Raw genomic sequence first — 26,075 nt, 5'->3', positions numbered from 1 at the left:
TTATATAAGAAACCCTGGACAATTTAAAATTCATTGTTTGCATTTTTTTCTGAAGTTGCCAATTTTCAAGTTTAAAAGTGGAAACATCAATTTTATTGCTTCTTAAGCTCTTAAGTTTACCGAAATATGTAATGTTCACTAGTAAATATTGTGTAGTTAAAAGAATTTTACTTACCATGAACATATTCTATGAATAAATATTTTGATACAATTTGTCCCCTGTGCACCCTTTTTAGTAACATTATAAAGTATGTATGAATTTTACAATTCCATTTTATCATGCATGGCATTTTGTCATTTTTCTACTATGAATAAGCATTGCATGTAAACTAAATGATTTCAGTGTGTTAGTTATGTATAAAGTCACTTATATTTTCATTTAAAGCATTACATTCTGTTGAATTTTCATGTTTTTGTAGTGAAAATTTTCAACTTTGTAGTTATTTTGTGGAATAAACTAATTTTTTACTAGTATTTGTCTAAAGTTGATTACCATTAGTCTTTTTATGAATAGAAAACTAATAATGGATGAATATTACACTGGTTTTCAGTATGTGTCCCCTGTGCATCTGTAAAATAACTCAATTTTGAGTTGACAATTCTAGAAATTAGAATTACTGGACATTCTTGAAATTTGGCATGTGGTTTATAAACATGCAAAGTGAGAGAAAAAAATAGGTTTTATAATTATATGCTAGTTATTTTGCATTCAGCAACAACTTTTCTAGGTAAAGTTTTATTTTCATGTCAGATTTGTGCAGAAAGGGTGATTTTAAAAACTGATGTCCACAAACATTTGATTAAATAAGTTTCAAACCATACACATACACCCATTACTTATCGTTTATGTTGAAAAAATTACTGTTATACATATTTCCTTGTCATAAAACACTGCAACATTTATCAACCATCTTACGGGAAATTCACTAAACTTTCGAATTAAAGGCTGAAATATTTTCTTATTGGCATTTCTCAACACTTTCCGAGAGTTATTTCCTTCAAATTTGAAGTATTTGCTATTATAAAAGATAGGTGACCACCCTAAGAAATAAGTTTGAATTTTCAACCCCTATGTCACACTTTTGCTTCATTATTTTGAAAACCACCCATATGTGTAATATGGGTTATTCATTCATTTGACTTTTATAGGTTAGCGAATGAAAGTCAGAGTTTATTCACAGAAGCCTTAGTTAGAAAGCAATTGCATATTATAACGAGTTTTTGTCTCCTTGCCATTCCAAATTAAAGTGTGACATATCCCACTGATCAAGTTACTTGAAGTTATCATATAGTTGCAGAAGGGACATAAATAAAACATTGTTATATCTTGTCTGGCAATAAGAAATTTCCAAGATACGGTTTTGATCATAAAATATTTTTACCATGACCAGCAAATGCACCACCATTTCAGATGTTATCTTATATTTTCCAAAAATCCTAGAATTGTGTCATAAAATCTATGTCAGTTGATGTGAAAATTGGTTTCTTAGTTAGATAGGCACAAATTTTATGAAGAGATTAAAATAAAAAAGGTGGAAAAGTTGATGAATGCAGCTATCTTGTAGCTTTTTGCAAAGAGGTTTATCAGACTTGGCAGTTATTTAAAGGGAAAGTGTCGAAGATAAGGAAACAAATTGGACAGATTTTCTACTTTATGCTTCTTTTCAATGGTAAAATGTTTTTTTTTCCAATTAATATGCATAAAAGCTATCAGCAGGAAATGGAGATGTTACCATTGATACTCTAGAGGATCATTGTAGATCATATATAACTTATATTATGTAGGCATGAATTTTCTCTCCAAATTTTAAGTTTTCACATGGGTGTTCCTAGTACATCTAATACATATTTTAACTTTCATGGTAAGTTGATCAAATATATATCTCGCAAAAGTTTAAAAAAATACCGCCTGTTCAGAATAAAAGTTTTAGAAATATTAAGAGTAGCAAGTGTGGTTGCAGATGTAACAAAGGCTAAAGATATGAACTTGCTCTCATTGATGTTTGCTACCTCACTTCTTACAGTCAGAAAATTATGCTCAGTCAAGTCATTGAAATAAGACCTTCAATTTTTAATAAGATTTTCATACAATTTTTCCTCCTTATATGGCACAGACTCGTGCAGGATCATGTAAGTAAAAGTATCTAAGATTAACCGGCTTATTTCATTAAGTATCATCAACTGAAGCTTTCAGTCATACTGTAGCTTTGATTTAAGACTGAAGGATTTGTATCAGGGAGAAGATGTGATGGAAAATTAAAGTAGTTAAAAAAAAAGTACTATTTATAAAATTTTGTTGCAAGAGACAAGTTCAAAAATGATTGTTGTAGGCCCGAAGGGACATATTACGTTATACCCCGGTGTCCATCCGTCTGTCTGCCAGTCTTAGCAATTTTGTGGCCACTCTGTAACTCTTGAACCCTTTGAAGGATAACTTGATACAAATGTTTACCGCATCAAGACAACGTGCAGAGTGCATGTTTCGGATGGCTTGCTTCAAGGTCAGGGTCACACTTGGGGGGTCAAAGGTCATATGAATTTGTTTCATGTCCGCTCTGTAACTCTCGAACTGTTTAAAGGATTTCAAAGAAACTTGGCACAAATGTACACCACATCGAGACGATGCAGAGCACTCGTTTCTGATGGCTTACTTGAAGGTCAAGGTCTCTCTTAGGGGTCAAAGGTCATATGACTTTGTTTCGTGTGTATATTGCTCTGCTTTGCGGTGTTCTTGTTTTTATTTGGCAGATCCCTTTTTTATACGCCCGTTTGGAAAACGGGACGTATTATGGGAACGCCCCTGGCGGGCGGGCGGGTTGGCGGGCGGGCGGGCGGCGTCCACAGACCTTGTCCGGAGCATATCTTCTACATGCATGAAGGGATTTTGATGAAACTTGGCACAGTTGTTCACCATCATGAGACGGAGTGTCATGCGCAAGAACCAGGTCCCTAGGTCTAAGGTCAAGGTCACACTTAGAGGTCAAAGGTCAAATTCAAGAATGACTTTGTCCGGAGCATATCTTCTTCATGCATAGAGGGATTTTGATGAAAGTTGGCACAATTGTTCATCATCATGAGAAGGAGTGTCATGCGCAAGAACCAGGTCCCTAGGTCTAAGGTCAAGGTCACACTTAGAGGTCAAAGGATACAAGAATGAAAACTTTGTCCGGAGCATTTCTTCTTCATGCATAGAGGGATTTTGATATAACTTGGCACAAATGTTCACCACCATGAGGCGGAGTGTCATGCGCAAGAACCAGGTCTCTAGGTCTAAGGTCAAGGTCACACTTAGAGGAAGGATAATATTTTATTAAGTTATTTCTACTATTAATGGAAGGAGAAATTTGAATATAACGATGGAAGTAATGAAGTTGGAGTATGGATATCATTGCTGAATGTAAGCCAGAAGTGCACTTTTGTCTTGTGTATTATATATGATATTATCTAAAAATAAATGCATTAGAATAAGTATATATAAATAATTGATGTTTGTTAATGGATTACTGTGTGGATGCATGTGAGATAAGTGTAATATGGGTTATTCATTCATTTGACTTTTATAGGTTAGCAAATGAAAGTCAGAGTTTATTCACAGAAGCCTTAGTTAGGAAGCAATTGCATATTATAAGGAGTTTTTGTCTCCTTGCCATTCCAAATTAAAGTGTGACATATCCCACTGATCAAGTTACTTGAAGTTATCATATAGTTGCAGAAGGGACATAAATAAAACATTGTTATATCTTGTCTGGCAATAAGAAATTTCCAAGATACGGTTTTGATCATAAAGTATTTTTACCATGACCATCAAATGCATCACCATTTCAAATGTTATCTTATATTTTCCACAAATCCTAGAATTGTGTCATAAAATCTATGTCAGTTGATGTGAAAATTGGTTTCTTAGTTAGATAGGCACAAATTTTATGAAGAGATTAAAATAAAAAAGGTGGAAAAGTTGATGAATGTAGCTATCTTGTAGCTTTTTGCCTATGAGGTTTATCAGATTTGGCAGTTATTTAAAGGGAAAGTGTCGAAGATAAGGAAACAAATTGGACAGATTTTCTACTTTATGCTTCTTTTCAATGGTAAAATGTTGTTTTTTTCCAGTTAATGTGCATAAAAGCTATCAGCAGGAAATGGAGATGTTACCATTGATACTCTAGAGGATCATTGTAGATCATATATAATTTATATTATGTAGGCATGAATTTTCTCTACAAATTTTAAGTTTTCACATGGGTGTTCCTAGTACATCTAATACATATTTTAACTTTCATGGTAAATTGATCAAATATATATCTCACAAAAGTTTAAAAAAATACCGCCTGTTCAAAATAATTTTTTTAGAAATATTAAGAGTAGTAAGTGTGATTGCGGATGTAACAAAAGCTTGATATGAACTTGCTCTCATTGATGTTTGCTACCTCACTTCTTACAGTCAGAAAATTATGCTCACTTAGTCAAGTCATTGAAATAAGAACCTTCAATTTTTAATAAGATTTTCATACAATTTTTCCTCCTTACGTGGCACAGACTCGTGCAGGATCATATAAGTAAAAGTAAGATTTACAAGTATCGTCAACTGAAGCTTTCAGTCATGCTCGAGCTTTGATGTAAGATTGAAGGATTTGTATCAGGGAGAAGATGTGATGGAAAATTAAATAGATAGTACTATGTATAAAATTTTGTTGCAAGAGACAAGTTCAAAAATGGTTGTTATACGCCCGAAGGGATGACTATTATGTTATACCCCTGGGGTCTGTCTGTCCGTCCGTTAGCAACTTCTTGTCAGCTCTGTAACTGTTGAATCCCTTGAAGGATTTCAAAGAAACTTGACACAAAAGTTTACCGCTTCAAGACAACGTGCTGAGCGCATATTTTGGATGGCTTGCTTCAAGGTCAAGGTCACACTCAGGGGTCAAATGTCATATGAATTTGTTCCGTGTCTGCTCTGTAACTCTTGAACTGCTTGAAGGATTTCAAAGAAACTTGGCACAAATGTACACCACATCGAGACGACTTGCAGAGCATGTGTTTCGGATGGCTTGATTCAAGGTCAAGGCCACTCTTAGGGGTCAGAGTTCATATGACTTTGTTTCGTGTGTATATTGCTCTGCATTGCGGTGTTCTTGTTTTTATTTGGCAGATCCCTTTTTTGTTCACTAACAATATTTTTTTTTGAATTACTTCCCTTTTATGTTACTATAAATAGATAATTTTGTAACTTTTTATTATTGGCCGTAGGGAAAAACAGAAACCACTTTTCTGTGGTAAAACATGGATGGTACCTCCAATTTTTAGGTGTATCTTGACATATCTGTACCTGGTAAAGATTTTTTTGTGGACTTAGATTTTTTTTTTAATTTCTTCCCTTTGTTGTTCCTGTCCTTTGGGCTTCAACAGTCAGGTTCTTTAAATTTTGCTCCCATCACCTGATATAACCCTACGGGTGTATATTGCCCTGCTTGGCGGAGTTCTTGTTAGAATATTTCGAGCAGGCAGATTAAAAGCATGTGTGGTAGGTATTGGCAATAATTCTACTGTTGGCATTAACGGTGGTTTGCAAATAAAACATTAAAATCAGTGGCAAAACTCCAAACATGTCCGAAGAAAGTATGATAAAAGGTATTTTAGAATTAATTTACAGTTATTTTAAGAAGAGTAATATGATGTCATTCAAACAGAATTATGTGGATCAGCTTGAAACAAGTACCGGGTGTTTTACTAATTGTGTGTGTTTATGCATATTTTATTCGGCATTTCGCATGTGCGGTATGCAGTTATTTGACATTTGATCAAGGTGATGTGTGTATCATTTTCTATATACCTCCATCATATTACTCCACATAGTTATATTGTAGACCTTTATAGTAGGGTCTTTTGTTAAACATGTAGGGTCATATTACTTGATTATAATTTGATAAAGTTATTGAGGAAAAAAAGACTTGTCAAGCTACCTGGGTTTGTAAGTGAGAGTTGACCAGGTGGATGACTGAAAAGGAATTTTACAACATTAAAAGTGAATTTATTTGATATATCTGTCCTTCTTCATTGTGTTCATAACTATTTCTTTTGTTCTGTCATTTCTTGTGACTACATTTCTTCTTTTTTAAACAAATTTATCCTTTCTTTTTTATTCAATTTATTCCACTTTCCCTTTTAACTCCTTATTATCTTAAGCCTGATTCTGCTTTCAAAATTGCCCTTTTTAAAAGCATTGGGTTTTAAATTTAAAATGTAAACATATTGTGATTGACCTTACAAGGTAGCAATTCTGATATTGGCTCTAATTTCCAGAGTAAATACAAGGCTTTGTTAAAAAAGGAGTCTTTCAAAATAGAATACATGTTGAGAGTACTTTAAACAGATTTTAATCTGAAAGTCAAACATTGGTCATTTTAAGGTCTGTTGTTCTGTTCTTTTTGGAGATTTAAGTCAAATTAGGATCTACAGGAAGGGATATATTATTGGAAAGAAATTTTTACTGGTTTGATGTCAGAGTTAAGATATTTTTAGTTGAAATTTGTGTGCATGTGTGAAATAATTAAGCACAAAGGACTTATTTAAATGAAGTAATTATTGATATTAAAGTTGGATGTATAGTGACGGTATATTCAGTTTAGTGATGGCACAGATATTGTAAAATGCTGTCTTAAAAACCTTGTTTGGACTTTTCGTTTGCTCTTTTTAATTATCTGCATTACTATAAAAAAATCATATAGCAGTTTTTCAAACCTGCAGAAAATTCTTTGACAGCAGAATGTGTTTTGTGAAATGTTTTAAGTAAATAACACCATAGTAAGCAGAGTTGTAAAGTAAGCATGATGTATTAGGACAGTTTACTGCATGTTTCAATAATAAGAATTAATCTTAAGCCTGGTAGCAAGTGATTCTGCCTTTGTGACCAGTGCAGACCAAGATCAGCCTGCACATCTGTACAGGCTGATCTTGGCCTGCACTATTCACTATTCAGTCAGTAAATTTTCATTGAACACCTGTTTGAATAATAAATGGTACTGCCCAAATTCAATGATGGACCATTTCATTTCAGAAAGTAAGCAGGGTTAAGGTAATCTGAATAATGCTTTCTTACAGAAAGTAATTAACTCATTTTTCTCATTTCAGGAACCTCTTACATCAATTTTAATTCCAAAATCTGTCCTGGATCAAGCCAAGCCGGAAGTGAAAGATATTGGTAATGCAACAACAACAACAACACCTGGGCCAGGCAGCAATATACATTTCCAGTTTATATGGTATCACAATGCTAACCTGTTCCCTATTGCCAGAGGAAGGAATGAGGATCAAGTGCTTCAGGGGAAATCTTGGAATGTCATTAGTTCAGTGATTTCCGTGTCTATGTGTAAGTCAACTTAAGTTCATTGTGCTCCTTAAAATGGGGTTGGGTGCTGTTGGTATGTCTCAAACATTTAGTGTGCCAAACATGTTCGTTGGAAGACAGGGTGTTGATTTTCACAGATTATCATTTTAAGCTCATCTGATTTTTTGGAAAAAAATGATGAGTTATTGTCATCACTTGATCGGCGTCTGTGTTGGTGTTGCCTGGTTAAGTTTTATGTTTAGGTCAGCTTTTCTCCTAAACTATCAAAGCTATTGCTTTAAAACTTGCAACACTTGTTCACCATCAATAGCTGACTCTGTACAGCTAGAAACATAACTCCATCCTGCTTTTTGCAAGAATTATGGCCCCTTTTGGACTTAGAAAATATCAGATTTCTTGGTTAAGTTTTGTGTTTAGGTCAGCTTTTCTCCTTAACGGTCAAAGCTATTGCTTTAAAACTTGGAGCAGTTATTCACCATTAAAAGCTGACTCTGCACAGCAAGTACCGTAACTCTACATTGCTTTTTGCAAGAATTATGGCCCCTTTTGAACTTGGAAAATCATGGGTAGGACAATATTTCTATTATACAGAGACCAAAAAAAATCAGATGAGCATCTGCACCTGCAAGGTGGTGCTCTTGTTGTATATATTAATATGGAACAACTTTTGTTTTGTACTGAAAACCATAGGGATGAATTTTATTTTCTAGTTTAAATATGTATAGTTTATACAGATTTAGTTGTTTCCTTTTTATGCCCCCACATTTCGTCACCTCAGTGCAAAAGTGGATAACTCCATTGACTTAGAGAAGGACTTAATCACTTTTGCGCTAAGGTGACGATTTATAGGGGGGCATATAGTGTTGCTGTTGTCTGTATGTCTGTACATCCGTATGTACCGAAATCTTGTGTGTCCAACTTGCTCCACACTATTAGCCTGATTTGCTTCAAACTATTACAGATGGACAAGCTTTATGTGCAGATGACTATTAAGGAAGGAACTTTTCTGTGACTACTTCTACTACAGTTATGGCCTTTTGATAGTTTTGCTATATAGAATATAGAGAAAGATCTTGTGTGTCCAGTTCCTCAATACTGTTGAAAGGGCATTCTTGAAAGTTTCACAGATTAGTAACCTTTATGTGAAGTTGACCATAAGTAGCTTTTTTCCAGAATTATGGCCCTTTCTTAATTTCACAAAATAGGCCATAGTGAAGAAATTTGGTGTGTTCAACTCCTCATACACTTTTTGAAGGAATGGCTTCAAAGTTGCTCAGATGCACAACGTTATCTGAATATGACTATTAAGGATGGGCTGTGACCACTTTGACCATTGTTATGGCCCTGAGTTAATTTTTCTCTATAAGGTATAGTGTGTTCAACTCCTGATATTATTTGATGAAATGGGCTCAAAGTTGCTTAGGTGTAGAACATTGATATAGAATTGTGCAGTATGTTTGGGTATCTGTGTTCTATGGACACAGTTCTAGCTTGATATTAAAAGAGCTTAATTGTTTTTTTAGCTCATTGCTCAGGTGAGTTTTTCTGATCGCTGGATGTCTGGCATCCGTCGTCTGTCAACATTTAGCCTGTGTATGCAATAGAGGCTGTATTTTTGGTCAGAATGATTGCCTTGATGAAATCTAGGCCAGGTTCGAAAATGGGTCATCTGGAGTCAAAAACTAGGTCACTAGGTCAAATCAAAGAAAAACTTGCGTATGCGATAGAGGCTGTATTTTTCAATTGATCGTCATGAATTTTGGTCAGAATGATAACCTTGATGAAAACTAGATGAAGTTTGAATATGGGTCAACTGGGATCAAAAACTAGGTCACTAGGTTATATCAAAGAAAACATTTGTTTAAATTCAAGAGACCACATTTTGGTCCAGTCGTAATAAAAATTGGCCAGAATATTTGTTTCCATGAAATCACTAGGTCAAACATGTTTACCCTGTTGAGGTTTGTTTCTCAGGTGAGCAGCCTAGGGCCATCTTGGCCCTCTTGTTTCAGCTATAGAGAAAAGCTTTTTGAGTCATTGAGTGCGTATGTTTGCTGTAGCGAGATCTGACTATGCCCCAGTAGGGTGCAAACATCACCTTCAGGGATAATAAGCTTAACCCATTCCTAGTGCTTAAATCCCTTCCCTTTCTGATAGAAACTGAATTTATTATTGTGAAATATTTTGGCTATGAAAAACATGATTAAAGGTAGATATGATAAGATATGAGTTATTTTTAACATCAATGAAAATTTAGTGTTTGTTTTCAATTTTTTGCTGGCAAACCTATTGTGCAAAATATTTTCATGGAAGTGCTTACACTTATCTAAGGTAATCAGGAGTTGAGTATTTGCCAATAAATGCCAGGTGTGCAAGGTTTTTGTAAAAAAAAAAAAAAAACCATTATTATTCTCATATCATATACTGTGAAATCATTTCATTTTGTGGGCATCAGATTTCTTGCTGTATTAGTATATATCAGATTTTAAGATTTAATTTTATTTGATTTCATTGACTTAATCTGAAAATGAGTAAAACACGATTGATAACATTTTTACATTCTATTTAAATATATACAAAAGCAGAAGAAAAATGGGTAGATTGCATTATTTCATTATTTCAATTCTTGTTGAGAAAGGTCGTAAAGAACATTATATTAACCTGTGTCATAAAATAAAATGTTGAGTGTATATCTAAGTACATCACAGCATGAAATAAGTCACAGTTTCCGCTGAGTTACTTTATCCCAGCAAAAATAATCATGAAAAACAGGGACCTTCTTCAGACTTTTAATGATAAAAATACAATTAAGATAAAGGCTACATTACTGTATAAAAAATGCTGAAAACAGGAAGTAAGAACATTCTGATAAAAAATGCAGATCCAACTTTATTGCCTAATAATTCCAGATTATTTTTACTGGGAGAGCTATAGATTTAGTAGATCTTCTTGTTAGTTTGATTTTTACCAAGTTATATTTAATTTACACCCCTGCATGATCCGAACATTAAAGTGAAATTTTCGTTTTGAGAGTTTTGGAGTTGAATGCTGTTTAGTGATTTTTAATGGAGCAGATAAGTATGTATTTAGCTGTTTGCTGTTTTCTGACTGTTTTATAGAGCAAGCATATGTAAAAATGATGTACAGATATACAGAAATTCATGCTTTGAGTTTCTCACTGCAATGTGTAACTTCAGAGCACTGTATTTATCATTGGCAAGGGACAGTTTCATTTCATGGCCTGTTCTATTTCCTAAACAAAATTTATAGGCATTTGTATTTAATTTGCTATAATGAATGTAGATTTAGGGATTCCCATGAATGAGTAAATATTATCCCTTGTCCCCCTTGATTGTATTTTGGAGGTGCATAGGGGAATTGCTATAACTTAACATAACTTAAAAAACTTTTAGCAACTGCATTTCACAGCCTGCTTAAGGGATCTTAACCTAACAAGGTCTGCAGCGCTCTTGTACTGATATACTATCAAAATTGTAAAATAATGCAAAATTTTAACAATCTTTTCTCATATTAAAGTAGACTTCTAACAATGATCACTTATTCCACAAGACGCTTTAATACACATTGAATACAATTTTATATGTACGTTTAAAAAACTGAATAATTGATACACACTAAGGTTTTTGTTTTGTTGCAGATAATTTAGAACTGTAATATGTATATTGCATTCACTTAATCAAGACTGATGAACGTTTAAAAGTTAAAAATGTTGTTGAATGCTGAATTTAAAATTTGCACATTAAAGGTTTCATAGAGCCTCAAAATATTGACCAACAGATCATTAATGTTGTTTCAGCTGTTCCTGTAGAGAATTTGACAGAACCTGTAGAAATTGTGTTTGAGATACCAGCTACCACAAAGAGTCTTGTGCCGGTGTATTGGGACTACTCTGCTAACGGTGAGTCCTATTCGGACTTTCTTTATCTGGTATAAGTCTGCATCTATTGACAAAGAGGATTTTTTGGAAGTTTTACGTAGGAATATTTTGTGTGCTTCAAAAATTACTTGTAAAAGACTGATCTGGCTAGTCTAGTTGTAGCTGTTCAACTTCTACAGATACTGCTTGCTTATTTAAGTCAGTGTAACTTAATAAGTCTAAGTAATATAACTATCAATAGCTTCTTGAAGGGACAAATAAATGTTTTCATGGTAACAACAAATTTCAGGTGGATATGGAGACTGGCGAACAGATGGTTGTTTGATAGTAGACAAAAAGAAGACATTAGTAACTGTCCATTGCGACCATCTGACAGCTTTTGCCATACTTGAGGTATAACCACTTTGCTATACTCTGTTAAATGTATTTTCAAGCTTTGTTCTTTACCTTCCAAATAAGCTGTTGGAATCATCTTTAATTTTTGTTTTACATGAAGTTGAATTACTTGCATTACTGTAAGTAAAACAGTCTGTTAAATATTGATATGTGATCTTTAAGGTTTGTTCTATAGCAGTGACAACTTCTTTTTTGATCATTTAAACAGATTTATCTATGCTTGAAGCAGAATAGTCTTCTGTGTTCTGTAAGTGACTGTTGTATGTGATCATCTTTGTGTCTTAAATGTTGACATGTTATCTTTAAGTCAGCTTTTATAATTCCACTTTCTTAGCTTTCTCTGAAGAATCTCTTTCAATAAAGTACAATGTAATATCATTAGGAGCTGTACATTTGGATTATCTTAACCTTTAGCCTGCTGGCAGCAAGTTATTTTTGCCTTTATGACCAGTGCAGACCAAGATCAGCCTGCACATCCATGCAGTCTGATCATGGTCTGCACTGTTCACATTTCAGTGAGTAAATTTTCAGTGAACACCCCTTCAAATAATAAATGGTATTGCCCAAATTGAACGATGGACCAGTCCCGTTTTAGAAACATTAGCAGGGTAAAGGTAAAAATTATCTCTCTTTCACTGTGCATGTATTTTCCAGTTATGTTCATTACTCCTTGATTCTTAGTTTTTATGTATGCTAAGCTCACCTGACCCAAACACACGTGAGCTTTTATAATTGTTCTGTACAGTCTGTTGTTAACTTTTAGATCTGAATGACTTTTTCCTTGAAACTACTGCACAAACTCCCAACATAATTTGCTTGGCAGAATCTTTTATGACACTTCTCACTCTTAATCAAATATTCGCTGATTTTTGTCCTGCTCTTGAGGCTTAGCAGTTTGCAGTTTGAAGATTTTGAAGGTTTTCTACAGCTAGATAGTTATACTTATCTTATAAGTAGTACTGGCTAGTTTGGTCTTACTTCTCCAGTTATGCAAGACTTACGAGATAAGAGCCTTTGCATCTAGTTCTGCCATCTTGGTCCCTTCATCCCCTTTCCCCTGGGGTCAGTGGGGTCAGTTTAGGGCAACTGCATCTGTCAGTGTTTTGCATAGGGTTACACAGGGTAGACTTAGAAAGTATGAAGGTACAGTGTTCTTGCTTAGCTCTTTCTTGTAAATCAAGATCACTGAGTTTAAATTTACGGCTGCAAAATGGGCTTTCAGTTAGGCAGGGGAAGCTTAAAAGAAAGATACAGGGTTTCAACAAGGAGCTTTTATGGTGTGAACATTACTCTCAGTTACTAACCTTAGGTGGGTGATTTAGGTATATTTTCACCTCTTGTCTTTATTTTGCTATTCTATGTGATTTTTTTCATGAGGTATTTAGGTTGTTAAGTGCTATTTTCTAAGATAACTATACATGTTAAACCCCAGTCTATATACTTAAGTCATAACTTAGATAAACACTCTTCTTTTATCTTAATGAAAAATCAAATTTTAAATGATACTTGAAGTTTACACTATGTTCTTTTGTAAAGGGTGTTTACAATTAATATAAGTTTCACATGCATGGCTTTGGACTATTTAATGAATGATTGGCTTTGTGGAACGCATGGGTAACTTAACCCTTACCATTCTAAATGTTTATAATGGACTTGTCCATCATTCAGTTTAGGCAACACCACTTATTATTCAAATTGGTGTTCACTGAAAATTTCCTGACTGAATAGCAAACAGTGCAGACCATGTTGCAACCAGTGCAGACCACTAATCTTGGTCTGCACTGGTCGCAGAGGCATAATCACTTGCCGCCAGTAGGCTAAAAGTTAAGAAATGACGTTGCACAATAAAAATTAAATAGATTTAGAACGGATTGATAATGAATTTTACGTAGCTGCAATAAGAAATAATGTTGCCCTGCACCAAACTTCATAGGAACTTGCAACTGTTTTTGTTTGGCCTAAGGTGTAACAACATGTCCTAGTCTAACATTTTTCATGTACTGAAAAACAAGTATTTAGTTTGTTGGTCTGCTAGATTTCTATAGAAGTTTGGTATATGATTTCAGGACGAGAGTGAAGTGAGAGCTAACATGTTCCAAATGATGGAGATAGTTGTCTATATAGGAAGTTGTATATGTCTGCTCTGTCTCATGGCTGTAATCATCACTTATGTCTCATGTTTCAAGTAAGTATTTTGGTAGATTCTTTAATATTTACATGGTTCAAGAAAATATATTCTCGAATATTTACAAAACAAGTATATTTCAAAGAAATATGGATTCTTTTATATTTACAAAATAATCATGGTTCAAGGAAGTAGATTCTTAAACATTTGCAAAAATAATGATTTTGAAGTAAGTGGGTTCTTTAAGATTTACTAAGTAGTCACATTTCAAATAATTAGATTTTTTAAATGTATGAAATAACAATGTTTCAGGTAGGTTCAATTTTAAAAGAATTATATATATATGCATTTGATGTACCTCAGTTTAAATTATTTTGGGTTAGCTACTTTTTAGCTCATCTGATTTTTTGAAAAAAAATGATGAGTTATTGTCATCACTTGAGCGGTTGTCGGCGTCGGCGTCGGCGTCGGCGTTGCCTGGTTAAGTTTTATGTTTAGGTCAGCTTTTCTCCTAAACTATCAAAGCTATTGCTTTGAAACTTGGAATACATGTTCACCATCATAAGCTGACCCTGTATAGCAAGAAACATAACTCCATCTTGCTTTTTGCAAGATTTATGGCCCCTTTTGTACTTAGAAAATATCAGATTTCTTGGTTAAGTTTTATGTTTAGGTCAACTTTTCTCCCAAACTATCAAAGCTATTGCTTTGAAACTTGGAATACTTGTTCACCATCATAAGCAGACCCTGTACATCAAGAAACATAACTCCATCTTGCTTTTTGCAAGATTTATTGCCCCTTTTGGACTTAGAAAATCAGTTTTCTTGGTTAAGTTTTATGTTTAGGTCAGCTTTTATCCTAAACTATCAAAGCTATTGCTTTAAAACTTGCAACACTTGTTCACCATCATAAGTTGACCCTGTACAGCAAGAAACATAACTCCATCCTGCTTTTTGCTAGATTTATGGCCCCTTTTGGACTTAGAAAATATCAGATTTCTTGGTTAAGTTTTATGTTTAGGTCAACTTTTTCTCTTAAACTATCAAAGCTATTGCTTTGAAACTTGCAGCACTTGTTCACCATCATAAGCTGACCCTGTACAGCAAGCAGCGTAACTCCATCCTGCTTTTTGCAATAATTATTGCCCCTTTTGGACTTAGAAAATCATTTTCTTGGTTGAGTATTATGTTTAAGTCAACTTTTCTCATAAACTATCAAAGCTATTGCTTTAAAACTTGCAACAGTTTTTCACCATCATAAGTGGACACTGTACATCAAGAAACATAACTCTATCCTGCTTTTTGCAAGAATGATGGCCCTTTTTAGACTTAGAAAATCATGGGTAGGACAATATTTCTATTACACAAAAAAAATCAGATGAGCGTCAGCACCCGCAAGGCGGTGCTCTTGTTTGCAACTGTTATTTCAAAAATAAGATATAAGGTAAGTAAACTTGTTGATGTTGCTTGATTTGCAGTTCTATACAAGCACAGGGTACGGATGAAGGTCTTTAGGTGTAGTGTCTTTGTAAAATGTTGGTGACGATTTATGGAATCATCATGGTGACAATTTGCCTCATATGGACATAAAATCAATTTAGTGAAATTATTCTACCTAGGCATGGAATTGCCCTGGTGAATATTTGCCCCATGAAGAAATGGAAGCATCATGGTTACAATTTGCCTTACTTAGACATGGACTTGTCATTTTTATCATTTGCCCCACAGAGGCATGAAAACATCATGGTTACCAGTTTTCTAATCTAGGCATGGAATTACCATAGTGACCATTTGCCCCACAAAGGCATGAAAACATCATGGTTACAATTTCCTAATCTAGGCATAGAATTGCCATATTGACCATTTGCCCGACAAAGGCAAAGCCTTTGCATGGAATTGTCGTGGTGACTTTTTGCCTCAGCAAGGCATGAAATCATTATTATGAAATTATCTTATCTTTACTATGAAATTATCTTATCTAAGCATGGAATTTTCTTAGTAACCATAAGACACATCATGGAGACCATTTGCCTCGCATAGGCATGAAATTGTCATTGTTACTATTAAGTTTTGGAATCACTTAATCGTCGTGGTCACCTATTGCCTTACTTTGTCACGGCACCATCATGGTGACTGTATACCTCATCTAGGCATGATTTAGTCACGGAACCATCATGGCGACTGTGTGCCTCATCTAGGCATGATTTAGTCACGGAACCATCATAGCGACTGTATACCTCATCTAGGCATGACCTAGTCACGGAATCATCATGGCAACTGTGTACCTCATCTAGGCATGACTTAGTCACGGAATCATCATGGCAACTGTGTACCTCACCTAGGCATGAATTAGTCACGGAACCATCATAGCGACTGTGTACCTCACCTAAGCATGAATTAGTCACGGAACCGTCATGGCGGCAGTGTACCTCACCTAGGCATGACTTAGTCACGGAACCGTCATGGCGACTGTGTACCTCACCTAGGCATGACTTAGTCACGGAACCGTCATGGCGACTGTGTACCTCACCTAGGCATGACTTAGTCACGGAACCATCATGGGGACTGTGTGCCTCATCTAGGCATGACTTAGTCACGGAACCATCATGGCGACTGTGTACCTCATCTAGGCATGACTTAGTCACGGAATCATCATGGCAACTGTGTACCTCACCTAGGCATGAATTAGTCACGGAACCATCATAGCGACTGTGTACCTCACCTAAGCATGAATTAGTCACGGAACCGTCATGGTGGCAGTGTACCTCACCTAGGCATGACTTAGTCACGGAACCGTCATGGCGACTGTGTACCTCACCTAGGCATGACTTAGTCACGGAACCGTCATGGCGACTGTGTACCTCACCTAGGCATGACTTAGTCACGGAACCATCATGGCGACTATATACCTCACCTAGGCATGACTTAGTCACAGAACCGTCATGGCGACTGTGCACCACATCTAGGCATGGAATGAACAAAAGCAAATTTCGAAACCGTATCTTGTGCATAAGACAAGCTCTAGTATAACAGTAATTTCCATATTTTTTAAAACTAAGATTGCTCAGTATTATGTTAAGCTTACCTTACTGATATACATAATCGTTGTATTTCAGATTTCTGAATATACCACGGAAGATGAAGCACTCTGTCATCAACATCTGTGTTAGTGTTTTACTGCTGATCATTGGCTTCACCATGGGTATAAAACGTACTGATCATGAGAGGGCGTGTCAGATTGTCGGCATTGTCTTGCATTATTTGTCAATGGTGGCAATGTTTTGGTTTACAGTCACAGCAAGGTAAATTGTGAAAGACAAATATTTATCTTGGCCTTATTGTTCAGTAATTACTAGAAACCATTTAAAATGAAATGGAGCATAGATAATTTGAGCCGTGCCATAAGAAAACCAAAATAGTGGGTTTGCGACCAGCATGGATCCAGGATCCGTGCTGTTCGCTTTAAAAGCCTATTGGAATTGGAGAATCTGTTAGCGAACAGCATGGATCCTGACCAGACTGCGCGGATGCGCATGCTGGTCTGGATCCATGCTGGTCGCAAACCCACTATGTTGGTTTTCTCATGGCACGGCTCATTTGTCTGTTATTGTTAAACATATTGTTGCTTTTTGTATAAGGCAGTGATTTACTTTTAGTATGCATAATACAGGTTTTATTCTAGGGATATAATCAGTAATCACGTTATTCATAATTATGTTAATTTCTGTATATTTTCATGCTTCATGCAGATATTAATCTGACAAAATGCAGCAAGTGAAAAAACAGAACATGTAAATCTATACCATGTGAAAATAGTCCCTTCCTAAAACATAGTATACAAGCAAACCAATACACTGTTGTGATATTATATCTATATCGAAATTCATCTCCGTTTGGTGAAACTTAGTCTGTTGATTAATGATAAAAAAACAACAGGAAACTCATTTTTGAGTAAAGATAAAAATTCATAAAGCTGAGCTGTGTGAGAATCATCATGAGTGAATGTGTTATTATATGAGTCAGCCATGACATCATGCCAATAACTAAGTCAAAATTGATTTGATAACTATTTTATTTTTCCCCCAGACATCAAAAATTCATGGAGGCATATAGTGTTTTAAATGTTTGTCCATCATACTTTTATGTATTTAACTCCTACAATTTCCATCAAATTCAAATGAAACTTGGTGTATGTGATCAACATGAACTGGAGATGCGTATATTTTGGGGACTTTTTTGTCTGATTGTTTTTTATTCAGTTATATCCCTTAATTGACTTAACATGACTATTTCTATCAAGCATTTTCATGGGGATGTCATACTGTGTAGATACCATTCTTGTTTCAATAATAACCTGCATGTTGTTAGATTTAAGTACTAAAACAATTTTTTCAAAAATTATTCACAAGGTATTTGATTTAATAATGTAACAGTTGCTGTCTTTTAGGTCTAGTTGATACCAGGATTTATCGTCATGGTAAAAATGATATCATCAACTGGGGGCATATCACTTTACCCAGATTGATGTAACATCTAGTTTGCTTCACTGAAAGGCAGTAAATGTTTGATATTTGCAGCTGATGACTTTCAAGACAAACTATCAGAATTAATTGTCAGATTGCATTCTATATTTATAGCAATATGTTGAAGAAGTTCACAAAGGCTGAGAAGCCACCACCACCACCAGCGGACTTCCCGATGCCGTTACCACCCAAGCCAATCATACGCTTCTATCTGCTGGCCTGGGGTGTGCCTACAATTATTTGTGGTATAACTGCTGCTGTCAGCTTTGACTTCTATGATGAATATGATTAGTAAGTTTTCTCCCCTTTATGGAAATAAATAAAATTAGACATTGGAATGTTGCTACAGGCTTAATTTGATATATCTTAGAATGTTGATAAGCACTTTGTTAAACATTAAATTACATAGAATTCTAATATGCTTGTCTCTGTTAAAACACACTTACGCTAGAATGACGTCACGTTAATATGGGTGACGTCATGTTTTTGTTGTCACCAAGAAAGAGCCCTACTATATTTTATCTACAGTTTTAGATTTAGGGCATATTAGCATCGAAATAATTTATAGCAAAACTGTGTTTATACCCTCGGGTGGTAATACGTCTTACAAATAATTTCACTTGGGCTACGACCTCGTAAAATTATTACGCCCGACGTTTAACCGCCCATCGTGCATAAATAGTGTTAAAACACTCTTTTGCTATAAGTTATTTCTTAAGTATATTTGCTTTTCCCCTCAGTCAGTATGTAATATTTTTGTTTTAACATTTATATGCCAATCTCAGGAAGAGAATTAAAACCTGGATAGATTGGAAAACCACAGGATTAGCCTGATTTACATCTGGAAATTAGAATAGATATGCAAAGTCGAACCTCATTCACTTGAACTTGATGGGATTGTCAAAAGTTGTTTGGGATATTGGAAGTTTGATCCATTGGACAATATACAATATACAGGGAATTTGCCTGGACCTTACGATGAGTTCAAGCAAAGAGTTATCTGAGTTTGAGCGAATGAAGTTAGAAGTACTTTCCATTCATTCTGCATGACCAGTATCTTTTAACTTTCTTTCAGTTGTTTCCTTGAATGGGAGCCAGGGCTTGGAGCATTTGTTGGACCGGTTGCGTTTCTTTTACTGCTGAACTGTATATTCTTCATACGTATCTCGTGTGTAATACGTAGCTCAACAGGTCCATTACTGAATGTTGAAGAAACACAGGAACTTCACATAACTGACATTGAGATGACGTCAAATCAAGATAGAATAGAAACACAATCTTTGACGTCGGAAATGAGTGTGAAGTCTACAGTATCAAGTGTAATGGATTTTGAGCGGCGCCCAATCACACAGTTGCGTGCCTTAGCTGTATGTCTACTGCTTTATATCTTCACATGGATTTTTGGTGCTATAACTGTTGCCAAGCCATTTAGTGCTATTCCTTACCAGGAAATAATATTTAGTTACTTATACGGTGTATTTTGTGCAATTCTTGGATTATTCATCCTCATATACTTCTGCTTGACACGTAAAGATTCGCGGTCAAGTTGGAAAAGATTTTTCCTGTGTGAACAGCAGGCAGTTTATGATGCGAATCAAATGACATCAAATTCAGTGCCACAAGCAAATGGACATGTTAATACTGGCAGTGGAACTGATATTTCTAAAGTGAACTCCACGGTTGTTGTGAACCACTCAAATCACATAAATCATGTAAAGAAAAGTGATGATGAAGCATCTTCAATAAATCTAGTCCCGTCTAAACCACCGTCTGTTGTTGATGGCTCCTTAAGTAACAGTTTAAATGAAGCTACTGCAGCAAGTTTTTATAATCCAAGACAAAATGGCGTTGCTAAAAAGTTTTGGGAGAAGAAAAATAAGCATAATTCAAAATTACTTAGCAAGGAAATGACAAAAAGCTTAAATATGAATGGTACAGATAGTGATTTTTCTGCCTCTGAAAGACCAAGAGGAATAAGTCATGGATACAGTAGTGATGGCCATGGTCCTAATGGATTAAATTTAGATTTACAATTTCAAGGGAGAAACATGGACACAGACACACAAAGTGCACGTTCACCCATTCGCCAGCAGTCACCACCAAGTTATACAGCTGTCATGGCAAATGGCCCATTTCATCAGTATGGTCAACCAACACGTGAGCAAACAGCATCACCTCAAAATCAAAGACCAGAAATTCTTACCGGAAGTCCAAACTGCAGTATTGTTTCATATACAAGTTCACGCATTGTACCCCATCATACACGTACACCAAGTTCGTCTTCGCTTGGTAATCGTAACCAGACCAGTGCATTTGTGCCAGTACAGCCTCGTAACAACACACTCCCTCGAAATGGGATGCCAGTGTCTCAGTCAGTGCCATCAAGTCCAGAAAAGGAGGTGCCAGATCAGACTATATCTGGCCCCAGTTCTGTTGCTCGTCTTGGAGATTTTGACGGTTCAAGTCAAGTGAGTAGCTCTTACAGCCATGAACGATTAAGGTCGCCTCGCCCAGGTGACCTTCCCTACATGTCTGGATACTCAAGTCCACCTGACATGTCTATGTATAAACAATATGGTCTAATAGATGGTCAACCTCAGACAAATATAATAACACCAACGTCTCAGCCATATAGGAACAGAACAAATTCTGGTGGTTATAGCTCAGACAATAGCAGCAAACATCGGAAAAGAATGGAAAATAATTTCATTCAACAAGTTGAACAACGTATACCTCAGGGTGCCAATGTGAACCATACGTATCCTAACCATGTAAATTCAAATCATGTAAATTCTACCCATGGTAATCATGTGGAATCAAATAATGCTGGACTTGTAACTCACAAGCCGCCACTTTCACCGATGTCTGATAGTGAAAATAATACTGGTCGCAGAACTTTTCCCGACTCTGATAGTCAAATACACTACAAAAAACATAGATATAATGACTCTGACCATAATTCAGAACCAACTAAGTCACATAAATCACATGACTCGCATAAACACTCAAGACATCGTGGAATGACAAAACAGCGCTCTCTTGACTGGGATAAACAGTTTAAGGATAATTCTCCTTCAAATGCGATACCGTACGCGTATGTGAATCATAATTATACTGATAGGGTGCTTCAAAAGTTAACAAATATGGCCATTTCTGAACATATAGACCCAACAAGCAAAGCATTCTGGGTACCGCGTTCTTCTCGGAGCTATAATGAACTTGTGAAAAAAGAGAAAGCGCGACTGTGTGAAGATTCATCGACGAGTTCCGATGATGATGATGACGACAGTCTCGACAACATTTGGGTCTTACAGAAGGAAAAGCGAGCGAAAAAGAACAAAAAGGAAACAAGTGTGTGATGTTGTAGAAAATGTGTCATATATTTAATTAAGATTTATGATAAAATCTTTTCCTTTGTAATGTCTTTTATACATTTGTAATATATTTTATCATTTGACATGTGAACTATTTCCTGTGAATTCATGGTGAAGCTGATTAATATGTGAAAATGTGGCCAGTAGATCTGGTTTTGTTGCCATGCAGTATTCTACATGTATTCTTTTAGGGGAAATAGTTGTTTGAAGAAATAAATACAGAGTTTGTAATTTCATTAAGGCTGTGTATGCACTTATTGTTAATAAAACTGATTAAGATATAAAAAAAAAGTTGCATTTTATATGGTTATTCATTTTAGGATTTAAAAAAAAATCAGTCTTTATTTAGAGTATTTTAGACATAAAATGATGTTCATTTTTATCATTTGGCAACTTAAAAATGTTTTTAATGCATAAGAAACGTCTCACTCAAGTTAAGTTGAAAGTTCTCTGTACACATGCATAGTTATATATTTAAATAAATTCATTAAAATAGGCTTGTTTTTAAGGTAGTTCTGCATGTCTGGATTAATATTTTTCTACAATAAAAATTTTATTAAACCTAGATTTTTCACCTTGTGAAATTTGGCAAATTGAAAGATAAGGTCATGTACTGGAGTTTTGGCACCGCTGTCTGAAACATTTTGATATCAAGTAAGTTTTCATCATGGGGATCAGTAGGGATGACATTTTCATACAAAGACAATTTTCAACAGTGTAGAACTTTATTTGAATTTAACTTCCTGCAGTTGTCAATGTCTTGTCCATCATGTGCTTGAATTATATGTATTGGTCAGTGCATTTAGGTTTAGATAATTGGCCATGATCACAGAGATCCACTTAAGGCTGGTTGTATGTCAGTACAACCCAGCTTTGTTTGCCTGAGCAGGCATTGCCTGCCGAAATTTGTTTGTGCCATCAGTAGTTTGAGCCCTCACTAGTTGAAACCAACTTTATGTTAATACCATAAAGTTTGAACTTATCTACACTATAATATAAACGACAGAACCACAGGTACAGTTCAAGAATATCAGTCACCTGTGTTCAACTGATCCAAGGTTGAAAAATATGTATTATATTGCCATTTTGCATGGGCAGCATATGGAGGCGGAGCAAAGTGATGTGTTTAAGCAAACAAAAGTTAGACTATGTTTGAAATTTCAGATTCCCATATTAATGTAATTATGTTCATTCTTTAGAAATATAGAAACCTTACAAGTTTGATCAATTATGTTATCAAACATGGGGAACTACCTTAAACAGAGATTTTTAAAGAGGTTGTAATTAAGAAATTGTTAGAAATTGTTTACAGAGTTGCAGTCTACAAAACTTTCTTGCTAGCTTTATTTGCTTATTTTATACATGTTACTCTTCAAACAAGAAACCTTCACTGTGTTCATATGATTTTTACAATGTTCTATTTTTAATATTTTACAAGTTTTTGTTCAACTTTTCTGAGGATTTTTTAGCTTAATTTTTTATTGTAAAACATCACCTTTGTAGGGTAAAAAGTGATTTTTTGTTACGAGTTGTCTTTATTCACAGGTTGTACTACACTGCAAATGATTATATCAGAATGGAAATTTACATTCTACAGAGCCATTTGATCTCTGTTCATGGATGATCTTTAGCACAACTTTGACAGTTCCAAAATGTACACAAATACTTAAGTTTGGAATTTTTCCCTTCATTTAGATAGAATGGGGATAGCATAATTGCATCAAATGAGTGGTAGGATGTCAATGGTGTTTTAACTGTTATTTCTCAAAGAAACATTGTTTTACCAGGTGATGCCTTTTTAGCAACACTGTACTAGTTTTCTAAGTTGAAGATACAACAAGGATCTTTATTTTCTGTTTCATCACACAAACCTCTTGAATGTTGAATTTCCATCCATATATATTTAGCCAAAAGAGACTTTGTGTTTGCAGATTTTGCTGTGCAACATTTCTTACTAAAAAGTTCTGTTGATATAATTTTATTAGTCAGTAATAATTTTATTGTGTGAGTGGTACAAGATAAATATCTCGCAGTTGTCTTGCTGTTAAAATTTAGATTTCAAAAAAGTGGTAGGAGCTGTATACAACAGAAATGTAAATTTTTTTCTCCTCTGGCATTAAGTAGTGATCTTTTTTAAGTTGATTTTGATGCGATTTTCTGTAAATTATGCAGAAACCCGTGATCTTCACGTTTTTTATAGAGCTATTTTAATGCATATTTTTAAATTGAAGTGAGACATGAAGACCTTTTATATATATGATTGTACTTTTTTTATGTCTTTTATACTTTTTATAAGTCTTGTCTAGATATTTTAGTCTTGTTCTCTCACAAAAGACTGTCTAGTTTTATTTAAATGTTTTAGGTCTGTTAAGTATACACTGAAAGAGAAATTAATAGTTAGATATAAGATTTCATCAGACTGTTTTTCATAGAGGTTTTGTTTAATAGGCTCTTATTGCATTTTTACTCACGTTTCAGAAATTAACATGTGAATAATTAGTAAAATCTGCTGCTGATTGTTTAAGATAAATGTTCAACATACAACTGAATCTGTTTGGGATATAAATACAGTATGGTACTGAGAAGTATTTATTTAGATGCAAATGTTGTCTCATATCAAACAAGGTAGGCCAAAGCCTCTGATGTCCGTCTTATAAGACTCAATAGGGACAACAAAATGGGTATGTTTCTTCATATGTGAGGAGATGTATTGAATTTGTCCTGTCTGTCACAAAAATTTGGTCACACTATTCCTCTGAAACTACTGATGGGATTTCAACAAAATTAAGAAGAAAGGTTCAGTACTAATGGCAGTTTCACATGTCATATCACAAACATTGTATTGCTTAACAGAATACAGTTTGTTTTTCCCACACACATGTCTTTATGCTATGCCTAGATAATGCATATCCATTCACCCTGCCATATGAATGAAGCGGTAATGGCAGACATGCACTTTTTCCCAAAAGTTCCATATCTAGGTTATTGTATGATTTCTTCTAATTTCCAGCCTTCCAGAAGATAATGTTTCAACACTGTCATCCCATTAGAAGATAGATCCCAAGAACACATGCATTCTCTTTTATACTTTGTAACAACCTGATATTTATATTTAGATGTTGATCAGAGTTGATTAGAGTATGTCTGTGTGTGTGTATATATAACTGAGATTTGGGTTTAAATGAAACTTTGTATCGCTTTATTTATTGTTCAGAACTTGTCATACTAAGTCAGCTGATGTATACATTATGGCACTGTCTTGCTCTCAACATCACATGAACAATGAAGAACCAGGTTATTTGTCTTTTTTTTTTGTCAAAACCATTCTGTCTTTTAAAGAGGTGTTTTACTTCAATTTTAAGGCAGGAAACATTTTATATACTTCTTTAAAACTGAACAGTTTGCAGCTTTATCAAAGAAGCATAAGAACTGATTCAAATCTTAATTATTCATTACAGCAACTTGTGTGTTTTGAAGTTGCACCTGAAATGTAAGGTGTGATAGGTTCATATTAAATCCCTTCGTTTTATATAAAAAGCAACAACATTTTTTTTTTTCAGAAGAGCATATCAAAAATTTACTTAAAAAATGAAAATAGTTACAAACTAAATGATCTTTTTAGTTTAATTAATGCAGCTAAAATAGCTGTTTAATTTCAATATAACTCCAGTGAAACAGTAATACTGTTTAGAGTTTATGTTTTATTATTAAAATGGAGCATAATTTGCTATTCACAGAACATAATTACTAGATTTTTGAGAAAAACACAACAGAGATGTAAATTTTATTGTAAAGATAATATTACTGTAGAATCTGTGTTAGTTGAAGATATTTATACTTTGTATATTATACTGCATGTGACAATTTGATTGTGAAAAACATGGTAGTAAACAAATGCTATTAAAAGTATACCTTGTATTTACTTTCTTGATTGTGTTATTTATTTCCTTTAGAATTTTGTGTGTCATTTACTATATTTCTGTATTTTAGACTTGTACCAGTGTTATCCCTATGATATTACTTCCCTTAGATTCTTAGTATATCAAGATCAGTAAAGCATCGGCCTAACAATTTGTTATGCCCCCACACATTTATATGGGGGGCAATAGCATTGTTGCTGTCTGTCCGTACGGGCAACTGAAAAGAAAGAGAGGGCCACGGTAACGGTAAAGAAAACAAAAGAGAACAATAGCTTCAATCTGTTAACAATAGATTAAAGGGCCAGGGCCCCCTATTCAAACAAAAGAAACAGCCCGCTCGTCTGATTTGCTTCAGACTTTCACAGAAGAACCACCTTGATTGCAGATGACCATAAAGGGAGGAATTTTTTTCTGTGAATATTTTTATGCAGTTCTGGCCCTTTGATTGTTTTTGCTATATAGAGGATGGCACAGTATGTGGGGGCATCCCTGTCCTA

At 34.8% G+C, this 26,075-nt stretch overlaps 1 protein-coding gene across 3 annotated transcripts in view; it reads left to right on the top strand.

The window, feature by feature from the left end:
• Window positions 1-25,576, top strand: part of LOC123546572 (adhesion G protein-coupled receptor A3-like) — a 100,011-nt gene extending 74,435 nt beyond the window's left edge. For all 3 annotated transcript variants that reach the window (XM_045332981.2, XM_045332980.2, XM_045332979.2), the window contains exons 12-18: window positions 7,126-7,363; window positions 11,160-11,261; window positions 11,530-11,633; window positions 13,703-13,821; window positions 16,878-17,063; window positions 18,399-18,575; window positions 19,360-25,576. In XM_045332981.2, coding sequence (XP_045188916.2) covers window positions 7,126-7,363; window positions 11,160-11,261; window positions 11,530-11,633; window positions 13,703-13,821; window positions 16,878-17,063; window positions 18,399-18,575; window positions 19,360-21,643 — 3,210 coding nt within the window. In that variant the 3' untranslated portion in view covers window positions 21,644-25,576. The remainder of the gene's footprint in view (window positions 1-7,125; window positions 7,364-11,159; window positions 11,262-11,529; window positions 11,634-13,702; window positions 13,822-16,877; window positions 17,064-18,398; window positions 18,576-19,359) is intronic.
• Window positions 25,577-26,075: the final 499 nt, after the last annotated feature.

This window comes from Mercenaria mercenaria, chromosome 9 (assembly GCF_021730395.1).
Source record: "Mercenaria mercenaria strain notata chromosome 9, MADL_Memer_1, whole genome shotgun sequence".
Lineage (NCBI taxonomy): Eukaryota > Metazoa > Mollusca > Bivalvia > Venerida > Veneridae > Mercenaria > Mercenaria mercenaria.
Note: the sequence above shows the minus strand (reverse complement) of the source record. Positions and strands in the feature narration are given on the sequence as shown.